The sequence below is a fragment of the Gallinula chloropus genome (assembly GCF_964237585.1).
Source record: "Gallinula chloropus genome assembly, chromosome: 6".
In the NCBI taxonomy this organism is placed as follows: domain Eukaryota; kingdom Metazoa; phylum Chordata; class Aves; order Gruiformes; family Rallidae; genus Gallinula; species Gallinula chloropus.
Genome location: NC_140091.1, coordinates 14,486,644 through 14,505,686, shown reverse-complemented (window position 1 = coordinate 14,505,686; position 19,043 = coordinate 14,486,644). Strand labels below are relative to the sequence as shown.

General features: G+C 37.3%; 1 protein-coding gene across 9 annotated transcripts in view; it reads right to left on the bottom strand.

The window, feature by feature from the left end:
- Positions 1 to 19,043, bottom strand: part of ADGRL2 (adhesion G protein-coupled receptor L2) — a gene marked incomplete at both ends in the record, with an annotated part of 126,867 nt that overhangs the window by 49,181 nt on the left and 58,643 nt on the right. For all 9 annotated transcript variants that reach the window (XM_084266516.1, XM_084266518.1, XM_084266517.1 and 6 more), the window contains one exon: positions 1,094 to 1,203. In XM_084266516.1, the coding sequence (XP_084122642.1) occupies positions 1,094 to 1,203 (110 nt within the window). The remainder of the gene's footprint in view (positions 1 to 1,093; positions 1,204 to 19,043) is intronic.

Below are 19,043 nucleotides of genomic sequence, written 5' to 3'. Positions count from 1 at the left end.
TCACCACAGTGTTTTTGCATCTCAGACTTGGCCTGTTTCCTGTACCAACAGAAAATGCGACTTTGGTTAAGAATTACTGCAGATCAAGAAATTCACGCTTAATAATAACTTAAGGGAATGATCAGTGCACTGCTCAAATTCCATTGCAAACACAGCTATTTCTCTGTTGAGTTACGGGACGAGGGAGAAGTCACTGCAAAGAATGAGCTTACAAGGAAGCAAAACCAGTTAAAAGTGTTGAATCTGCAGAACTTTTAGAAACATGCATACATGTCAATGAAAAAAACATTAATTATTGTAAGGAAATAAGAAGTATGTCTAAAGCTAGCGAATTCTGGCATTAGAAAGAATATTGTACAAAACTGCTGAAGTTGCTGTAACTTCAAATTTTTCTACCTCAGTATGACTTCAGTATTTACTTTGTCTTCAGAGAAAAAAATTAATCTGTTCTGGCAGCTGATTCAAGGCACAATTCATTTTTTCTGTTGGCATTAGAAGTGAACATTTCTTTCTCACTCTTTTCCCCAATGTTTTTAAGATCCAAATTTTAGTAACTTTTTGATGAATTATTCACTCTGAATCTGTGTTCACTTACAAAGGTGCCCCTGAAGCACAAAGTCCTCGTACAGTGTCCCCCAAAAGGGGGATTTGCCTCAGAGTGTCAGCGTTGGGTTGTGCTGTGCACCCAAAGTCACCACAGCAGCAGGTAGTCTTTCAAGTAGATCATGATTAAAATTGAAGTCAATTCCTGCTTTAGAAGTCTGTGAGCCAAGCCAATTTGTCAGCAACTGGTAGCGGGCAAAAGTACAAATTTCTATCTGGCCTATTGAATAGCTAATTCGAGTTTGTTTTCTGGAAAAACAGTAGCCTTAAAAGCCAAACACTTAAGAACACAGACAGACACTTGGCCAGCATCACACCATGGCTTCCTTCCACACTTCGTGAAGCTAATTGGAGGCCCTAGTCTGCAAGTGCTCTGCATGCATAATGGGTCCGTGGGCCATAAACATATGCTTCTTTTCCATGTAACAGCTCTCCAGCTTTAATTGTGAGGGCCAGAGGAAGTGAGCAAGAATAAAAAGATTATACTTACTGTAAGGAACACATTCGTACTGAACTTCTAGGTATTTGTACGTTCCAGGACAAGGATCAGGAAACACATCTGACCCAGTAACTACTATACATTGTGTTCGGTTGTTGCACCTGTAATGAGGAAAGAAAGCAAGCTAATTAATTTAAAATTACATTTAATTTGCAAGTTCGTGCTAAAGTACTATACACAGTGCTAACTCACTTCGCACTTGGTCAGTCCAATCCGTAAGACAACAAAGTTAATTAATACTGGATCAGTCCATAAATAAGGGTTCAAGACAGTATTTCAGTTTAGGCTTTATACTTTTAAAATTGGAGATCAGTGTTATCTCAAATGTCACTCGTTCCCACTCAGAGATAGAGTTGTCCCAAGTATATACTGATTTGATGCTACCACTCAATAAAATCCAAATGCAAAGATGATGCAAAATAGAAAAATGTGTAATTCTGAATAACATACACCACCACAAATGACCAATTCCTTCTGTCTTTAGAGATACACGTACTGCTGAATGGTTTTAAGTTTTTTTCTCCTGATTCAAGAAAGTTACGATTTTGGTTGGAAGAGGTACTGCAGACAAAGAGCATTACCATTTCCATTTTAATTATTTTAGGGGCAGTTGGTGGACTCTACGCTTCCTCTATTAGGTTACAGGAAGAGGTAAAGAATGACCATCTGAGGAAGTAAGAAAAACAGCTAAGAAGATGAACTGCACGATAATAAATTAAAAAGTATTTCAGAGGAGACTAAATACTGAAGTATATATATGATTTGCTTAACAACGGATTCGAAAGCGTTGTGATACAAAGAACTTTATTACAATGCCTCTCACCATGAGTGAGGGTCTACTGAATTTAATGATTTTTGAAGCAATGATGATGATAATGATAATAATAACTTACACTACTATTTTTTTTTCCAGAAGGAAAAAAACTCAAAAAAACTCAGCAGCTAAAAATAGAAAAACAATCACCTGATCCTGAAGAGATGGTCAAAATGTGATATAGAAGAAATAGTCAGAAGAAGTGGAAGGGTAAATAAAAGGTCAGGGAATTTGGTGACTAAAAGAAAAAGAGGTTGGCTGATCTTCTCAGGGGTTAGTTTTGTTTGTCAGCAAACCGAATAACAGAAGCCTGAACTTAAGTAATAGTCTAGCCTTTGACTCTAGCTGTACATCAACTTCCCTACTGCCCTACTACTTTCCACACTCCCTGAATATCGCATCCCAAGCTAAAAGAATCTATCTTGTATCAACGGCTTTCCACAGCTGTACATTGCCAACAGGTATAAGAATAATTCATGCTACCTCATAAAAGGTAGAGCAAGCACATTTGAAGAACTCTGATATAAATCACTTTCCTTTTTATATACTAATCAAACTGGCACAGAGCTTGTCAGGACATACTGTGCCTCTTGCTGAGCAAGACTGACTTTATTGGTTAATTCTTCTTTTCTTTTTCCTTTTTTCTAGGCCTCTTACTTCTAGCCTCATAAGGTTCATAATTGCAGAACTAATTGGAAAAAGCCGGGGATTTCTGTATATATGGATATAGGTAGACTGTGAGGATTTCACCTGTCACCTCTGTGCTGCTCATGACAGTGATTTTCCAGAAGCTCAGGCAGGCCACTATACAGCTATCACACAGGTGACACCACAGCACTCCCAAGAGCACCATTATTCAGTGCAACAGCTCATGCAATGTAGTAGGGAGTCTGGAATGAGTATAATGCATCCAATGGCTTTCAGACCCAAGCTGAAGTGATGAAGTGTGCATCCAAATTGCAGTGAAAATCATTGTTCTGCATCTGTAACACTAAAAACATACAGTACAGGCACTTCTTTGTACTTACAAGAGGATCAAAGTACTGCTCTCGTGTTGTGTAGGAGGAGGCTGTAGAAGCAGAAGGCAACATGGACCAAAACCTCAAAGGTATCTCTATTCTAAGACCCTTATGAGTTTTTTTTTTAATGCCCCACGCTTAGGGCAAAGGGTTAAACCAGACTAATCAACATGAGAAAACATCAGATGTAAGATTTTATAATTAATTTCTTCAAATTCCTTTCCATTTCTTTAGTGAAAACCTTATGCTGAAGTCCAAATAATTCCTACAAAAAGACTTGTGTAGTGCATCATTCAGTATAGCAGTTTTCACAGCTTAGAGCTGTATGAAAATTTCATTTTACACTTGAATGAGCAGCAATTAAGAGAGAAATATTGATTTGTTACAAAATAAAACGGATACATATTGGGAGAAATTGCTTGCGAATGAAACCAATGAAGGTCATATTTAGCTGTGGAAAAAAAAGTTTTACTAGCACTATTTGTAAAGCTTATGAAAAACATGGACTCTTGCATTCCTATGAGAAGTTGTTTTCTTCTCTTTTACTGTCCCCCAGTGAAAGACTGATCAGGTTGCCATCAGTCAGGAAACTGAGAACCTCATGCTAGCTTGTATCAAAGGATGCATAATAATAACAACTCAAGAAAATGCAGTATTTTTCTCTTTGTACAATAAGAGCCAGTGTCAAACTTCAGACACCAAGTGGCATTTACAATAAGTTGTTCACCTTCTAAAAGCTTTTGATGGTTTCTTTATGTAAGACTTCACCCGCTCTGGATATGGTCACCTTTTGCTCACCTTTGGCCAAAAGGAAGGAGACCTTGATTCCAAACCAATGAGCTATGCCCACTGCTGCAGTACACAGCAATGCCACAAAGCACATCACTACCACCGCCCCGAGAAGTGCAATTCCTCAGATACCTGAATAAGCAGAAGTGCTTAAGTCATAGTTTTCTACATTCACATCACGGATTTTGCTGCACTGCTGGATGCATTTTATAAAATGTAAGTAATCTGTATTTAAGGTTCTGCTTCTCATGCACTTTTAAAGTTTTCAAATTAAAGACATCTGATTAAAACAGTCACACGTAAAAACGGAAATTTCAGGTAACTACTTGTTACATAGTTTGAGGTCAAATTTCAGTTGAAATTGTGAAACCTTCACAAAAACCTGACAGCAACTACAGCAGCTGTCTATCCCAATACATGGGTTACAGAGAAGAGATGAAGAGTAAGTGGACTTCGCAGAGGCAGTTCTGAGACAAGCAATCCAGGGAATTTACACTGCTGTGATTTGTTTTCTAGATAAATGAAAGTTTTCTGTCTGCTGCTTTTCCCCCTGTAAAACCAGGGATACTAACTTCTCTATTAGTTATTGGCCTACAGTTCTGCTGTTGCCTGCAAACACCATTTTATAAACTGATAAAGGTTTCAGTTGAGCTTCTTTAAGGCAAGGAGTCTGGTATTTTGAACAAAAGATACTACCCTCTCCATAAAGTAGTACTAAAACAGCAGATTATCCCACATGGCTACAGATTGTCAAAGCTATCGCATCGCTGCTATAGCAGAGCTTCATCATTTTGAGAAATCTTTATACTTAGAAACACTGTGCCCGATGGAGAGGATATTACAGTGTTACAGCCTTCAATGCAACCCTGCGACCCACTTCATTCCTTCTGGTCATGGGCAAGCCCTTCCTCAGTGTGGCCACTTCATGAGATTCTTCAAAACAAAACTACAGTGGGAATAAAGTTCCTAATGATTTGCAAAACTGGCCTAGACACAATTAGGGGAAAAAAAAATCCAACTCCCAAAAACCTTAACTGGCAAATAACATTAAGTCTCTTGTGTTCATTTTAACGAACTTTTTTACACAATATCCTGTCAGTTCGATCCATATATTCAGACTCAGAATTGTTCCAACTGAAGGCATGATACAAACCATCTCTAATTTCTGCAAATTTATGAAATCAAATAACAAATACTTTAGTGTTTCAATGTCTGTATTCTAGTGTTTAAGTTTTATGTAGGTTTTAAGTACCTTTTAAGTGTTCTGTAATCTAGTTACCTGCATACTTCCCTAGCATATGTTAAAATACTCACTTTCTCAGGTTTTTTTGTACAATCTTGTAATTCTTACGATCTCACACCGAGAGATGTCTTCACGCTTAAGACATTCACAATATTCACAAAGATTTATGATACGACTTTGTCATTTACAAGGAAATAAAGCATATCTGCAAAGAACTCTATACAAATTCAGTAACAGCTGATTTAAGGAAGGCAATGTACGAATTAAATCTGAAACCCTAGTTAGGAAAAGACTAACTGTGGCGCTGAAGGAATGATAATTCAGGTTCCTGTGGTAGCAGCAGCAAGCGTTTTGCAAGGGGAAATGTAGGAAGTGTCACTATTCTCGTGGATGCAAGGAGCAATTGTACACTCTTAATGCTGCTTCTTCAGTATTTTAGTTTGAATGAAAAAAGGTTACATTTTCATAATGCAGATGCATCACTTAGAGTAATCTAAAAATCAAATGGAGTGTTTAATTAACAGTTACAGTACAATGTCTGAACTCCTTTCACCTCAGGAAGAAGACTGTGCAAATGAGGAATGGCCCTTTCACATTTCAGATGAATGCAGAAAAAAAAAAGTAGTAAAGCAGCTCGAGCAGGGCTGTTAGGAAGTATCTTCTGCTCAGGATGTCGCCATGTCCCTGCTGCAGCCATCCTCTCCTGCGCTCAGCTTTAAGGACAGCTGTACTTTCCATGATAATTTGTTTGCATTTCAACTCTAATCTTGACTTGTACAATTCCCAACAAATTGCTTTTGCTCCTTTTTTATTATCTTATGCTCATTATTGCACTTTTCCACGTGCAATGTATGGAGATGAGATTCCATGTGCAATCTATTGTGTGAGGTGTTTTAATCAATAATCTTGTTCTGCTGATTAAGCAGGGGCTTCTGTTTTGGCAAGATAACATTAGTTTCTCCTGTCATGCTCCAAAAGCTATTGGGAATCTTCAGCAGATCATTAGATATGCTACAATAAAGCTTTGGTACATTCTCTTTTCTTTCTTAAATTACTTCTTCACTGTCCTATCATTCCCCGTCACCGCTGGCACTGCGTTATTATTACAGCTCCCCTGAAACTTGCACTAGAGCTATGTCTCCAGGCCACAGGATGCCATTTTCAATTGAAGCTTCTGCTTGAAAATATAAATTAAGAAAATTTCATTATCTCCTGCCAAGGGCCATTATTCACCACTGTTCTAAGGAAGATTAAAAATGCAAAATCTATGGACTTGAACAAATACTCCAGCATTAAAATGAAACACACAGTGTATCATGACCGGACCAGAAAGTGAAGTACTGGAATCTGAGAGGCAGACTTTGGGAAGACATTAGTGTTACACGGATCAAACAGACTGAGGGATGATGTCGTCTTAATGGATAAGTCACATCAGTCACATGAACGTACACACAATTCCTTCCAAAATGGTTTGCAAAGTTGATGAAGGAAATAATGTCCACATTACAATTTCACTGCTTTTGTTTTGCATAACACACTTTGACAAAGATAGCAACATAAAAGAAACATCAATGTTATTTTGAAGAGGACATGAGCTCATGTCTAGCCAGAAATGGGCTATCAAAATAATTCTGGGTGTTCCTTATACTGCATTTCTGTGAATGCAGAGTGTCAGTGAAGTAAAACTGGCAAACACACACAAGAGTCACGTGCACTTCACTAAAACAGATACAAAATAAAGCCATGAGTTATAAATAAAATTAATTTTAATAAAATTGTCAATACATTTTAAAAAATCTACGTTGTTATGTTTTGAAACCTGTAAGTCAGATCTGACAATATTTCTCTTTCAGCATATTGATTAAATACTTAAAAGCCTGCATGATGACATGTTCCTGCATATCGCCTGCAGCAACCTGCTTAAACACCACTTGAAGCACGTAAAGTCTGAGTTGTAGCACCACATACTCCATATGGTCTTCTTGTTCCTTATTCACCCTGGGTGAGCTGCAGTCTGAGTAAAAAGAGATGGGAATGTGGGATGACTACACTTCGTGTATTGACTTTTAACAACAGCGTATTATAAACTGAAAAATTCCGGAACCTTTTTACCCAGAGTAAATGGCTCTTTACATATGTATTCCTAATGGTCTACAACTGCCACGTGAGATGTGCTGCTTCTTTTGTATGCATACTCACTAGACCTCCACTCCTGTTATTAAACTCAAAGTTACATATGTATGAAGATGTCAAATATTACTTAAATGCTATGTTTTATTAATTCGGTCTTAGAAAGTATGTACAAAACTTACATATAAAATAGCCAGAGAACAGAGATTTTATTTTAGGGGGGTATAGATACATATGCATGCTCACACACATACCACAGTAGATAAAATTATTTAAAGAAATGTATTTAAATTCTGAGTTTCAAATTCACCTCACAAGAAATACATTATTACATACTGATACCTAATGAGTTAGCAAATTTGCCTTACCAAAGCCTGAAAAAAAGGACTGCTAAAGAACCCAGGCCTTGCTGTAAAAGCCCTGATTTGAAGCAGCATTACCAGCCATCACTGCAATATCCACAGGCATCCAGCAGCCCGAGCTGCAAGAGCACAACACTACCCCTGCACCTCTACAGAGCCATGTGTCCCTAAAGATAGACATGTAATCCTGCAAACGGATTTTTTAAAAAAACAGGATTGCTTACACAAGTAAGCAATTCTGCTTACTCATATTTAAGATTTTTCAAAAAAATATTTTCAGGTTAGAATCTTTAAAAATGTCATGAGAGAACAAGCATTGTGGGGAAAAAAAAAGCAAAAATAAAAAGCACCAATCTTACCAAGCTCAAAGAAAAAACAGATTTAGTGTGCTGTGGTGGTAGCTTTCATAATCTAAACAAAACATGGGAGAAACATGAGCATGTATGAAAACAGAATTTGGCCGTAAGAACTGTGTCTAAATATTGGAGATCTTCCTGTGACCACTAAAGCAGTAAGGCATGCTAGGAATTGGTTTGAAAATTCACAACCCAGCCTTGGGATTTTCTATGCACTTGGCAGCATGACCACTACAGCAATAAACCTGGTAGCTTCAGATGACAAATACTAGGGGGAAAAAACACAGAGAAAAATGTTTCTACTTTCTTTTTAAGTATAATATTGATGATTTGTTGAATCTTCCTAATTACTAAGTAAACATGACATAAGGAAGCTAAATAGTGTATAATTAATAATGTAGAAGAAGGTGCATCATAGCATTGTTTCCATTTGCCCAATAAAGAGGCAATAATATTTAATTGTGTTTTCTTTATACAACGTAATCTTGTGGGAGTCTAAGGCTACGTACACATTAAGGACAAAAACTCCAAACAGACAATAAAGCACAACAGAAAATATGCAGCTCCCACAGGCCCTCTCTGAGGATTACCCAGTTTGATTCACTATCAATGAATGTGTATCGGGCTTGTATGGCAAAGTAATTTAACAGACTATTTCTTGCTTTCAACCTCTTCTTACATTTTTAATACATTTAGTTATGACCCGTTTGCCTTTTAGTATTCATGTTCTCTAAGTTCAAAGCAGTCACTGTTAAAAAGACAAATCTTCTCACTTACATCTCAGCTATCAGGGATGATTTTTTTCTTGTTACAATTCATTCTTGTTCCGGTACTTTGTTTATTGGTGTAAATGCTACTGTTATGTGGGGTTATTATTAACCTGAAACTGAAGCATCAGATACAATAGGGAGAAGGTAAAAAAAAAAGAACACAGAAAAGGAAACATAGATTCCAGTGGCATACAGAACTCCTGCCCTCTCTCGGTAATTTTTGAAGTGCTTTTATCATCCCATCTTTCTTTCCCCATTACCTTCCACCACCTCTGTGAAAGGCTGACTAGAACTACCAGAGCCTGTGAGGAGCTGACTGAAAAGCACGAGCAAAAAAACTGGATAAATCAAAAGACGTGATGAGGTTTGCAAAGTAATCTGAACAATCTCCCTGTAAGGCTTGGTGCAAGCCAAACCCAAAGCTTCTAACAGTATGGAGCAGAAAAGACCTGCTTTTTACAGAGAACGTTTCTAATGCAACCCCACCTGAGGCAGAAGAAATGGAAATAAACTCATGCGCGTAATCCTGTCATATTATTTACGCATATGCATATTTGCAAGCAAAATGCAGCCTGGGATTACAGACTGTGTAGGTCTTAGCACCCTAACTAGGCTCAGCAGATCTGCACTGCTGAAAAGTAATCAGTTCAAAAGATCCAATTAAATGTTTCACCATTTAGACAAAATAAATAGCCTGCAGCTACACTTATTTACTAATGAAAACTTTAGTAGTGCAGCATCCTAATATCTAAGCAACTTACACAGATTATTCACACTGAGTGAGTGTGAGAGCAGCATCATGCCTCGTGGGTTGAGCAGGTTTCAGGGGGAAACACAGGGCTGGGTAATAATAACAGAGCTTTACGAAGGGGCATTTATTTCTGAGGCATAGTGCTAAAGCAGCGCGCATAAAAATCCAGGTGAAAATCCTGAAGCACAGTGTCTGATCCTTAGGCATAACCCCACAACCAACTTGCAGGAGAAGAGATCCCCAGGTACAGCACACAGGATAAGAGCAAAAACCCTGGAAAACTTTTTTTTTTTCAGCAATCTTGATCTTTTTTTATCCATGGCTTGGCATGCAGCATATTCATAATGTAGTTAAAAGTTATATAATTTAAGACAGCTTCTGAGTCATTATTAAATGAGTGACTTGAAGAATTACAATATTGAAAACGTGTAGCTTTATCCTTCATGTTAATTTGCACAGATCTGAAATACATTTTAAAAAATCACCCACTTTAATTACTAAAATAAGGTATTTCAGATGACAGGTGTGATTTGTTACTGCAACTTCTGAAAGGCAGAAGCCTCGGCATGTTTTTCATGTTCCCGCTTTGACTGGACCTCCAGGTCAGTCCAATGCAAGTTCAGCTTCCCTCACCATGGGTCTCCTGAGTTTAACACAGCTCTTTTGTTTGCAGAAATGCATATTCAACATAAATGTATCTTAGCTGTAAAAGGAAAGCAAGACTTCCTAATTTACAGAATTGGCTGCTGTGGCAACATTTCATAGGGTCCTTCAGTTTCCCTCTACAATGGACAGGATGAGGACAATTTCAAATGGGGGGGTGTGGTGGGGGCAACCCTAGCTGAACTTTCACATGTGCATTCCCCTTGAATAATTAAAAATATTATAGCCTGTATCAATTTGGAGCAATTATTTATAAAAATGTTCACCTATTGCAGTTTGCATATAGAAAAATGATCACATTTTTAACAAGGGAAATGGGAAATCGCTATGGGATGCCCTACTTAGATTAAATTAGCAAGAAACTTGTTATCAGACCATATAAAAGATACACCATAATAAGACGTGACCTTGCAGAACCTTGGAGCCAATGCGTGATTTTTTCCCCTGTAACCCTTCCTAATTATCTGCAAAGTTACAGACCCTTTTGTGGCAGGTTATTTTTCTGTGAATAGTGAGGGGTTTTGGGCTTTTAAATATTTAATTAGTCTTCTGATATGAGAATTGTTGCACATGCCAACTGCTTCGATTTTCAAACTGTGTTCATCCTAATTATGTTCAGATTTAGATTGGTCATCCCAAACCTCTCACTCTTGTAATTATTTACTCCTTAAAGATCATTCAGTGGAGAAATATTTTTCACCCTTATGGCTCTTTCTTTCCACAAATGGCTTTTCTGGTCCGTTAATTACCCACTCAGAGGATTAGAGTTTGTAATAATGCAAGAGATCCTGCATGTAAGATGAGTTTTACAGGGTGAAAAAGAATAAATTGTTTTTTGTAAACTTGCCTCGGGGAATATCCCCTTTTTGGGTTATAATTTTCATCAACAGAGGCCTTGTGCCCACCACTGCATATCTACCAATTCCACAGGGCTACAGAGTGACTCATTTCTACAGCTCAACAGAACTCGGAGCAAAATGCTGAGCAAGAGGCCAAAAGACATGTTGGTTGTTTTACGAGATTTATAAAAGCACAATCTGCTAGCAAGATGGAACAGTCTTTCTCATCATTTTCGATGTGGATTTCATGGGTTTAAAGTTATATACATTTAACCAATAACTAACAATAAAATTACAACTTTTCTTATTTCATCTGCTGATTTTTTCCAGAAGTGCTGTCCCTTGGTAGTTCTTTAATCAACTCTGTAACAGTGGTGTCATTTCCTATAAAAATGTGTCTGAGAGTCCTCACTACAAATACTTTCTTTTCTTTGGAGAGGAATGCCTGTCACAAAAGCACTGTTATTCATTACCCACAGTGATGTCTGGATCTAATTATCATCTGGAAAGCTTGCAGGGCTGCCAGGTATAGGGCTTCCCCTGCCAAACTTGGAAAGCACAATTCCACTTTCTTTTTTGCAATTTGAAATTACGGGATTAAGTTACTGATTCAATCTGTGCACTTTCTGATTCCTGGAACTTCCAGTTTTAGGCCCAACAAAGTTCAAGGGGCTGCTTTCATTTCCCTGTTTTTACATCTGCAATAATCCTGTGTTTTCTGCAGGTTTTTATGCAAGTCAAGCAGGTTCAACCTCTGCAAAAAATACAAGTCAGAAAATTCAATGCCTTGACTCTGTCAACGCACAGATAATCTTTAATTGTGCCAAAAATATTCATGATCTAATCCTTTTATCAAACTGTCTACCACTGAAGGAGTCTCATGTGCCTGCACAATTAAAAACCCCATGTTAGCCATACATAATACTGTATTACATTTGATGCAAATCCTTTTCTATTGAAATAAGCACTGGGCTGACAGCAGGAAGTGACTGATAAGAAAGCAACAAGGCATTGCTGATGGCATGCATGATAACTGAGCACTAACTCATATGTGTTCTGTCTACACCACATTACCCAAAGTGCTCCTGTTTTAAATGCAACTCCAGGAGGTGTTCTTTTGCTGGATCTCTGTCACAAAGGCAGCAAAATTATCTAAGAAAGCTAAATATACAAAGTAAATTGTGTTTTTCATACCCACCAGTGATGCTGGCACTAGAATAATATACTGAAGGCAGTATCACTGCTACTACATCCTAGATGAGAAAACACTTAGAGCTTCACAAGTGTAACAGTACAGTTGAGTTCAACGCTGTTAAGAAATTCAGTAAACAGGGAAAGGTTATGGGTTCAGAACTCTCATCGCAACGCTTATAACTCAGCCTAAATTAATGTATTAAACAGAGGAAAAGGAGCATAAAATCTGAGTTACAGTGAAACAACAATTTTACAGTGCTGGAAAAATGTGTCTATTAAATACATTTCAAATTGCTCCTTCATCATATAGATATACATCACAAGAAGCAAGATACCTGAGAAGCAATGAACAGTAAGGTTAAAGATCACAGATTATTACTAAGAAAGGAGCATAGGTGCCTTTGCAAATTCAACAACAAAATCTGTGTCTTGACAGATAAAACATTATACAGCTCGGTGTCATCAAGAAGTAGTAAGGCTTCCTGTAAGGTGTTCGAACAATATGACTTTGGTCAGGGCAGCCAGCTCAGTGAAATGATTCTGCTACCTAATGCATTTTAAAAACGTTACAGGACCCGTTTTGCCTGTGTGCGCGTGTGCGCGCGGGAGAAGCAATTCAAATTCAAAGGTTCTGATTGATATCTTATTGTAGTGAAAAAACAAGGGGGAAATATACAGCTTTCAGTAGTAAATCTGTAGTAAAGATTCTGCACTACAAGCGTATTGTAAAGCAGGTTTGACATGGAAAAATTCTACGTGACAAGAACCTTTCCTCCCCATTGATGTGTCTACAGCAGGCTAAAAATATACTGAATACCGAGTATTCAGTCTATGTAACACTCTTAAGACTGCATTAACTTCATTGCAGTAACTTGTTTTATAGGCTCAGTTCATCATGACCTATAAAATGTTAGGCTGAAGTGCTTTAAATATCTGCTAACACCATGTGCAAGCCTGGGAGTACAAGGCACTGTGCTGTGAAGCGGCAAAGACAGTACTCTTCTGAGAAAGTAGCACGCACTCTTATGTCACTGATATAAACAGGGTAAGCATGTTAAATAATGTATGAAACAGGCAGGCAATCTTTACATAAAATGGGAATTCCAGTTGAATTCTTTGTTTGATTTTATCTTACCAGTATGGCACTAGTTTTTAGGATTGCTTCTTAAGAAACAAAGAAGTTGACTATCACCCTAAATTAAAGAACATACACCGAAGTCCTTTCATTCAGTCATTATATGAAAGGGAAAGGAAAAAAAAAAAAAAGAAAAAACCCTCTCATTTATGGCCATAGCATTTTTGCTAATTATTTTTCTGCAATATGTAGAAAATAAAATGCAAAGTGGGGAATTATCTATGTCTTTCAGTAATGATGGCCCATTTATTAAGCAATTAGGCTGCAATTTTATTATTAGAGAGGAAAAAAAAGAGAAATGCTGTAAAATACTGTTATTGCTTGTATCTTTGATCCTTAAACTTTTCCATTTCAGCAACCTCATTAATGTCAAAATGCCATGAATATGGCCACCCCTTTTTAGACTATACAGCCTGGACACAGGCACAATCTATGGGATTCAATAAAGAAGTTTTTTCTTGTTGAATTCAACTAAAAAGCTTAATTGAGCCACAAAGGTCAGAAGGTTCTTTTTATTATAAGTAGGAGATTATTCCGTGGCAGAAGGAAATTTCCAGAATATGAGATCTGCTCATTTCTATACTACTCTGTAGCTACATTTTAATTTTTAAACCCATGTTACTCTTCAATTCCTTTCCTCTGAATTAAACAGCTTCACTGTAATAATCTTTAAATTCTATTTCCTTTGTGTTACTAATGAAAACTTTTCACTTTCATTGCTCCTGCTGCCTTTATACCACTAAAAAGTACTTATAATTTACTTACATATATTTAATTCATATTAATCTGTCCTAATTTACGATCTATACCCTGCTCTGCCCATCTTCATGTACCTTTTCCATGTCAGTTCTGTTTACTAAGTGATATTCAACGGACTTCCTATAATGCAATGAACCTTAACAGGCAGCTTTTAATTGCCTCGCATAGGAAACCACATCACTATTAATTCCACAGCAACAGTATAAAATAAAACTATTGCTTCTCAGACTCTAGAGCAATTAGACCTCTCGGCTATTTGGCTAACTCTGCTTCATGATACCCAGTGCAGTTAATTATATTTTTTGATGTTAATAGTCTCTGTCAGTTTCAAGCATAACTCCTCTTTGATGAATATTTAAATTATATTTGAATAAAAAAATAATCTTGGTTACATTTCATATTCAGCAGTCATCACAGCTTAATAAAGGTCTCTTCAGTGAGGGTTGAGATAAATGGCTATATGAACACATGTGTAAAGTCCTAAATCAACTTATCAGATAATGTAGCTGTTTTGGCTAAGTATTATAGAGTATATATTGGGGTGGGAGGAATTAATAGGCTTCAATTATTACAGTATTATTCTATAAGAACTAAATTTGGCACGGTAATATGTAAGTAAATCAGGATTTTTTAATACTGAAGTTCTGAGTGCAACTAAACCAGGAACTTACCTTGGCTAGACTAGAAATTCAAAACCTATATAAAATTCATACAAATTCACCCAAGAGCATACAATGTCCAACGGAAAGATATTTAAAGTTAAGCAGTGTTGTCTCGGTCAGGTTCTCAAAAACATTAGTAAATTACCGAACTAGTACATGTTTAACTGTAGGCTGAACAGTATGTACACCTAGTAAAGCCCATTTCAGAAATCAGGGGGGAAAAAACCCTAGAAAATCACAGGCTGAAGCATGTACTTTATATGATGCTCAACTATATGAGAAACAGCATATAGTACTTACAAACTTATGTATATGTATGGAGAGTTATTTATATTTAATTTTACCCATGAACAGCAAGGAATGACTGATGAATGTGTATACACATTCATCCTGCCAGATAAGATATACACTGACTTAAGAAAAATTTGATGGGTGTTTTTGCCAGTAATAAAGGAAAGAAAACAACTTAAATATAAGATATGAAAACACTAAATAATATATCAAGCTACACCCTGGTAAAATAATGAATCCAATCTTTTTTGAAGTAAACTAAATCTAAATTTTAAATGTCATTAGTTGGTATCAATGATCCTTTTGTTGTTTCCTTTGTAGCTTGTCCAATGCCGTGATTACAGCAACGCACATGTGTGTTATGTGCTTGCACATGTGCAATATAATTTCTTCTGCTGAAAATATTAATAGAACACACCGCAAAAAGATGATCAAGTACCACTGACAGCTATTTCACCTTACCTGTCTGCTCAGAACCTCACAATATGAGGATTTGTATTTATTTTACTAAGTAATGCCATGATGGAACAACCCCATGAATAAAACCCCCTATATTTAATGAGTAAACTAGACCTACTACTCTCACATTAAGGATTAATGATAGTAAAAATGCACAATGCTAGATAAGGTTCTTCTCAGTCATGGGTGTTACTGTTTTTTTCTGAAATAAAGCCAAGGACTATTGTATGCTTCATGAATATTCTAGGCTCTGTAATTATGCCTAGTTCATGAAAAAAGGCTACAAGAATCGCTGCTTTCTTCTTTACATTTGAGTCATAACTAAGTTTTGCAACAAACACACAGAAAACAAAACAGAACAAAAAACCAACCGGGCCATGGCCTGGTACTGTAAAAGCTTAGTTTAAAAATAAAGAACATTTTAAGATTCTGCTACATCAAAATATTCAGGGGAGTGACTGCCACGCTAAGATCTATGTCTGTTTCAGATGAGTAAAAGCCTTCATTTTTAAAGGATGCTTAAAAAGAGATATCTAATGTTGATAATCTTGTATGGTAAATGTTTTGTGAAGCGTGTTGTCAGCAAGCTGAAACAGAAACTGCTGCCGTGCCAAAGCAAAAGGACCTAGTACGTGAGATAAGCACCAATACCACAGTAACTCCACCCTGCGTAAATTCTGCGAGCGCACCTTATCCACACAGGGCTGAGCTATCCTGTCATCAGCACCTGTGCTTCCAGACATGAAAAGGACAGATACACAAGCCTTTAATGACCAGAAAGTAGAAAAAGGCATCTCTTGTTCTGAAATACTTCACTACATAAAATCTTTGGCAAAGGGAGGCAATCTTGCCTGCAGAAGCAGAAGCAAGGGAAAAAGCAAGGATAGCAGCAGGGGTCAGCAGAGCCCTTGTCTACGCCTGGCAGACCCCCGAAGATGCATCCGCCATTACCACAAACACTGTCACCGGTGAACGGCAGTGGATAAAACCCTGCCCTTGAAAACGGTTTTAAGTCACATTAAGAAATGCAAATGTGAAGTGTGCTACAGCACAGAGAATCAACCATGGGCCCTGTCCGAGGAAGCTACTTCTGCGGCACTAAAATGCTTCGTTGTGGAAGTCTTGTAAAGGCTCAAATTGAGCTCTGCAGTGACCCCACAGCAAGTTGTGCTTCTACTGGCAAAGACACCCTGTGTGAGGTTTGCTTTTGGCTAGACCTTTTCACTCCCATGAGCGAGATTAATCGGGAGATTTACCCACTATCCATCCAAGCCCAGAGTCCAGTGGACGAGTTTCTTTATTCACTTGCATTATGCCACAGACCAAACTTGTTTTCACTTGAAAGGACACTAATGCGGTATGACAATGTTTCCTCTGCAGACCTGACAAGAGGGAACAGGACGGGGAGCTTGAGAGATGTGTCTTCTTCAGGGGAGAACTCATTTTGCTTTCTTTCAAAAATGTCTCAAAATGATGTATTTGTTGGACATGTGAATAGGTGGAAAAGAATGAACATCTCCGTTCTCCCAGTCTCCCGTTGGGACGGATTAAAACAAACAAAAAAAAGTCTCAGGAGAAGGAATGGATACACTGCTTCTTTCAGCTTTCCCTTGATCGCTCTGTGGGGCAGGAGGCACTTCACTTACATTTTTAAGACCCTCTGTTTAAGCGCAGCTGTCTTGCAGTGAGATGATGGACGTAACAGGTTAAGAGTATTACCATGTGAGAAAAGTTCATGGTAACAAAACCCCAAGCATGAACTCTTCACTGGTGTAATGATGGACATGGTAATTGAAGGTACATGTGTTCCATGTGCTATAGATAGGACAGAATACGTGCAACAGAAAAAAACACTCACTGCTGAAGAGGATTTATTATTCTTTTAATCCTTTAACTTCTGCAGCAATGTTTTAAAAGGGAAGGGTATTTTTAAAAATGACAGTTCCCTAAGTTCATCTATGTAATGCATTTTCACATTTATGCTATTTTAATATATTTATTATAGTGAGGTTTGCTTTGTTTGTGTGCATTTTAAAAGCAAAATGATACTGATTAAATATGTTTAGTCAAGATGTAAAGATCACATGAAGCTACAATTACAGTATAAATTGTAGATGAAAATAGAATTTCAAGGCCATTTCAGTACAGTAACTTCCTTTCTGTTGCAGATCAAAAATAAACTGTATATGCAGACTGTGAGATTGTATTTTTCAATGTGGATGTTTGTATGGTCTGCCAAGTTTGTAGTTTTAAACATTTTTCCTCTTTTTATTGATCACAACCTTGGTCTCAGTATCAGAGCACAGACCAGGAGCTCCTTTCTAAAAATTCAAGCTACTTTAGCCTTTATTAGGAGGGAAGCAATGTTTTCTTCTGAAGTTAATATTAATTCGGCTGTCAACATTAAATGCTTGAATTTTGCATCTAAGTAAATGAGTCCATTGATTCAGGTTAATAGGCTGTATTTTCTTTAAATACATTAATTTTCTACAAGTCCCACCAATAGCTATAACTGTAAATTACTCAAAAAATGAGGTGCACAGATTGGAGTGGACATAAGTTTTTTTAATATTGTATTTCTCAAGATTTCAAATCAATCGTATTATTCAAAATTATTATCTGCCACACTATCTAATTATTTATTTAAATACACGGGCAAAAAAATTCTATAACACCTAATTGTGCTGTATTGGAATCACAAATCTAGTTACAGAGCCTAATCTTTACAATAATTTGGAACTTTTCCTAAAGAAAACGTTTAGGACTGGGAAAAATGTTTCCTACTACCCCCACCCCTCATCTTTAATTGAGAAAAGAAAGGTCCCAGCATACAGAAGTTATTTTAGCAGTTTGTTTTTCTATGGTAAAATTACATACACAATATGCCTTTGCAATGTATTTTACCTATATATTTAGAAGTACTTTTAAATACCTCTTATCATTTAAAGCTAATAAAACAGAAATCCAAACACGCTTCAGTATCTCTGTAACCCTTAGAGTCTGTCCTAACACAACCCTGCAGTCCATACACCTGCAGTGGCAGAGCGGGGCTTTGAAGTTGACACTGGAGGTGGAACGTCCCCAATAAACCCAAGAGCGGTTTACATAAAACTCAAGCAATCCACCTGCAATCCACTTATAATCGAAGTGGACTTAAGACTAGGCCGCAAGTAAATTTTATCACGTTAATTTTCAAATCTCTGCTGCACCTATAAAGAGCAGTAGTACCTGGTCACCTTATCAGCTTCAAAGTCTCGTGACAGTTTCTGGTTACAGCCACGCAAACACACCTTATGAGCGAGCAAATACAGCAATTTCCTCAGACTGGTTTGTATCTTCTGCTTCATTTAATTTCTTTCTAAACAAAGAGGAAACAGAGGAGATCTGTCTGTCCCTGCTGCAGGACAGCAGAGCACCTAGGAGTTTTAAGATCTAACTGCCTGAAACGTGGGGGTCCTCTGCACTCACACTGCTCCCTCACCAAATATTCTAGAAATAAGTTTACTTCTACACTTGGGACTAGCATGTGGTAGGATCGCTCAAACTGGATGGTATGCAAATGCTGGGGATAATTATCAGAGAAGTGTGAAAGAGGAGTGGGATTTTCTGAAGGTCTAGCCTCTTCTTCAAAGCTTGAATTTTAACTGTGCCAGCCTGAAGTTTACTCGGAATCTAAATACATCTGAAATACTTTATTCTAGAATA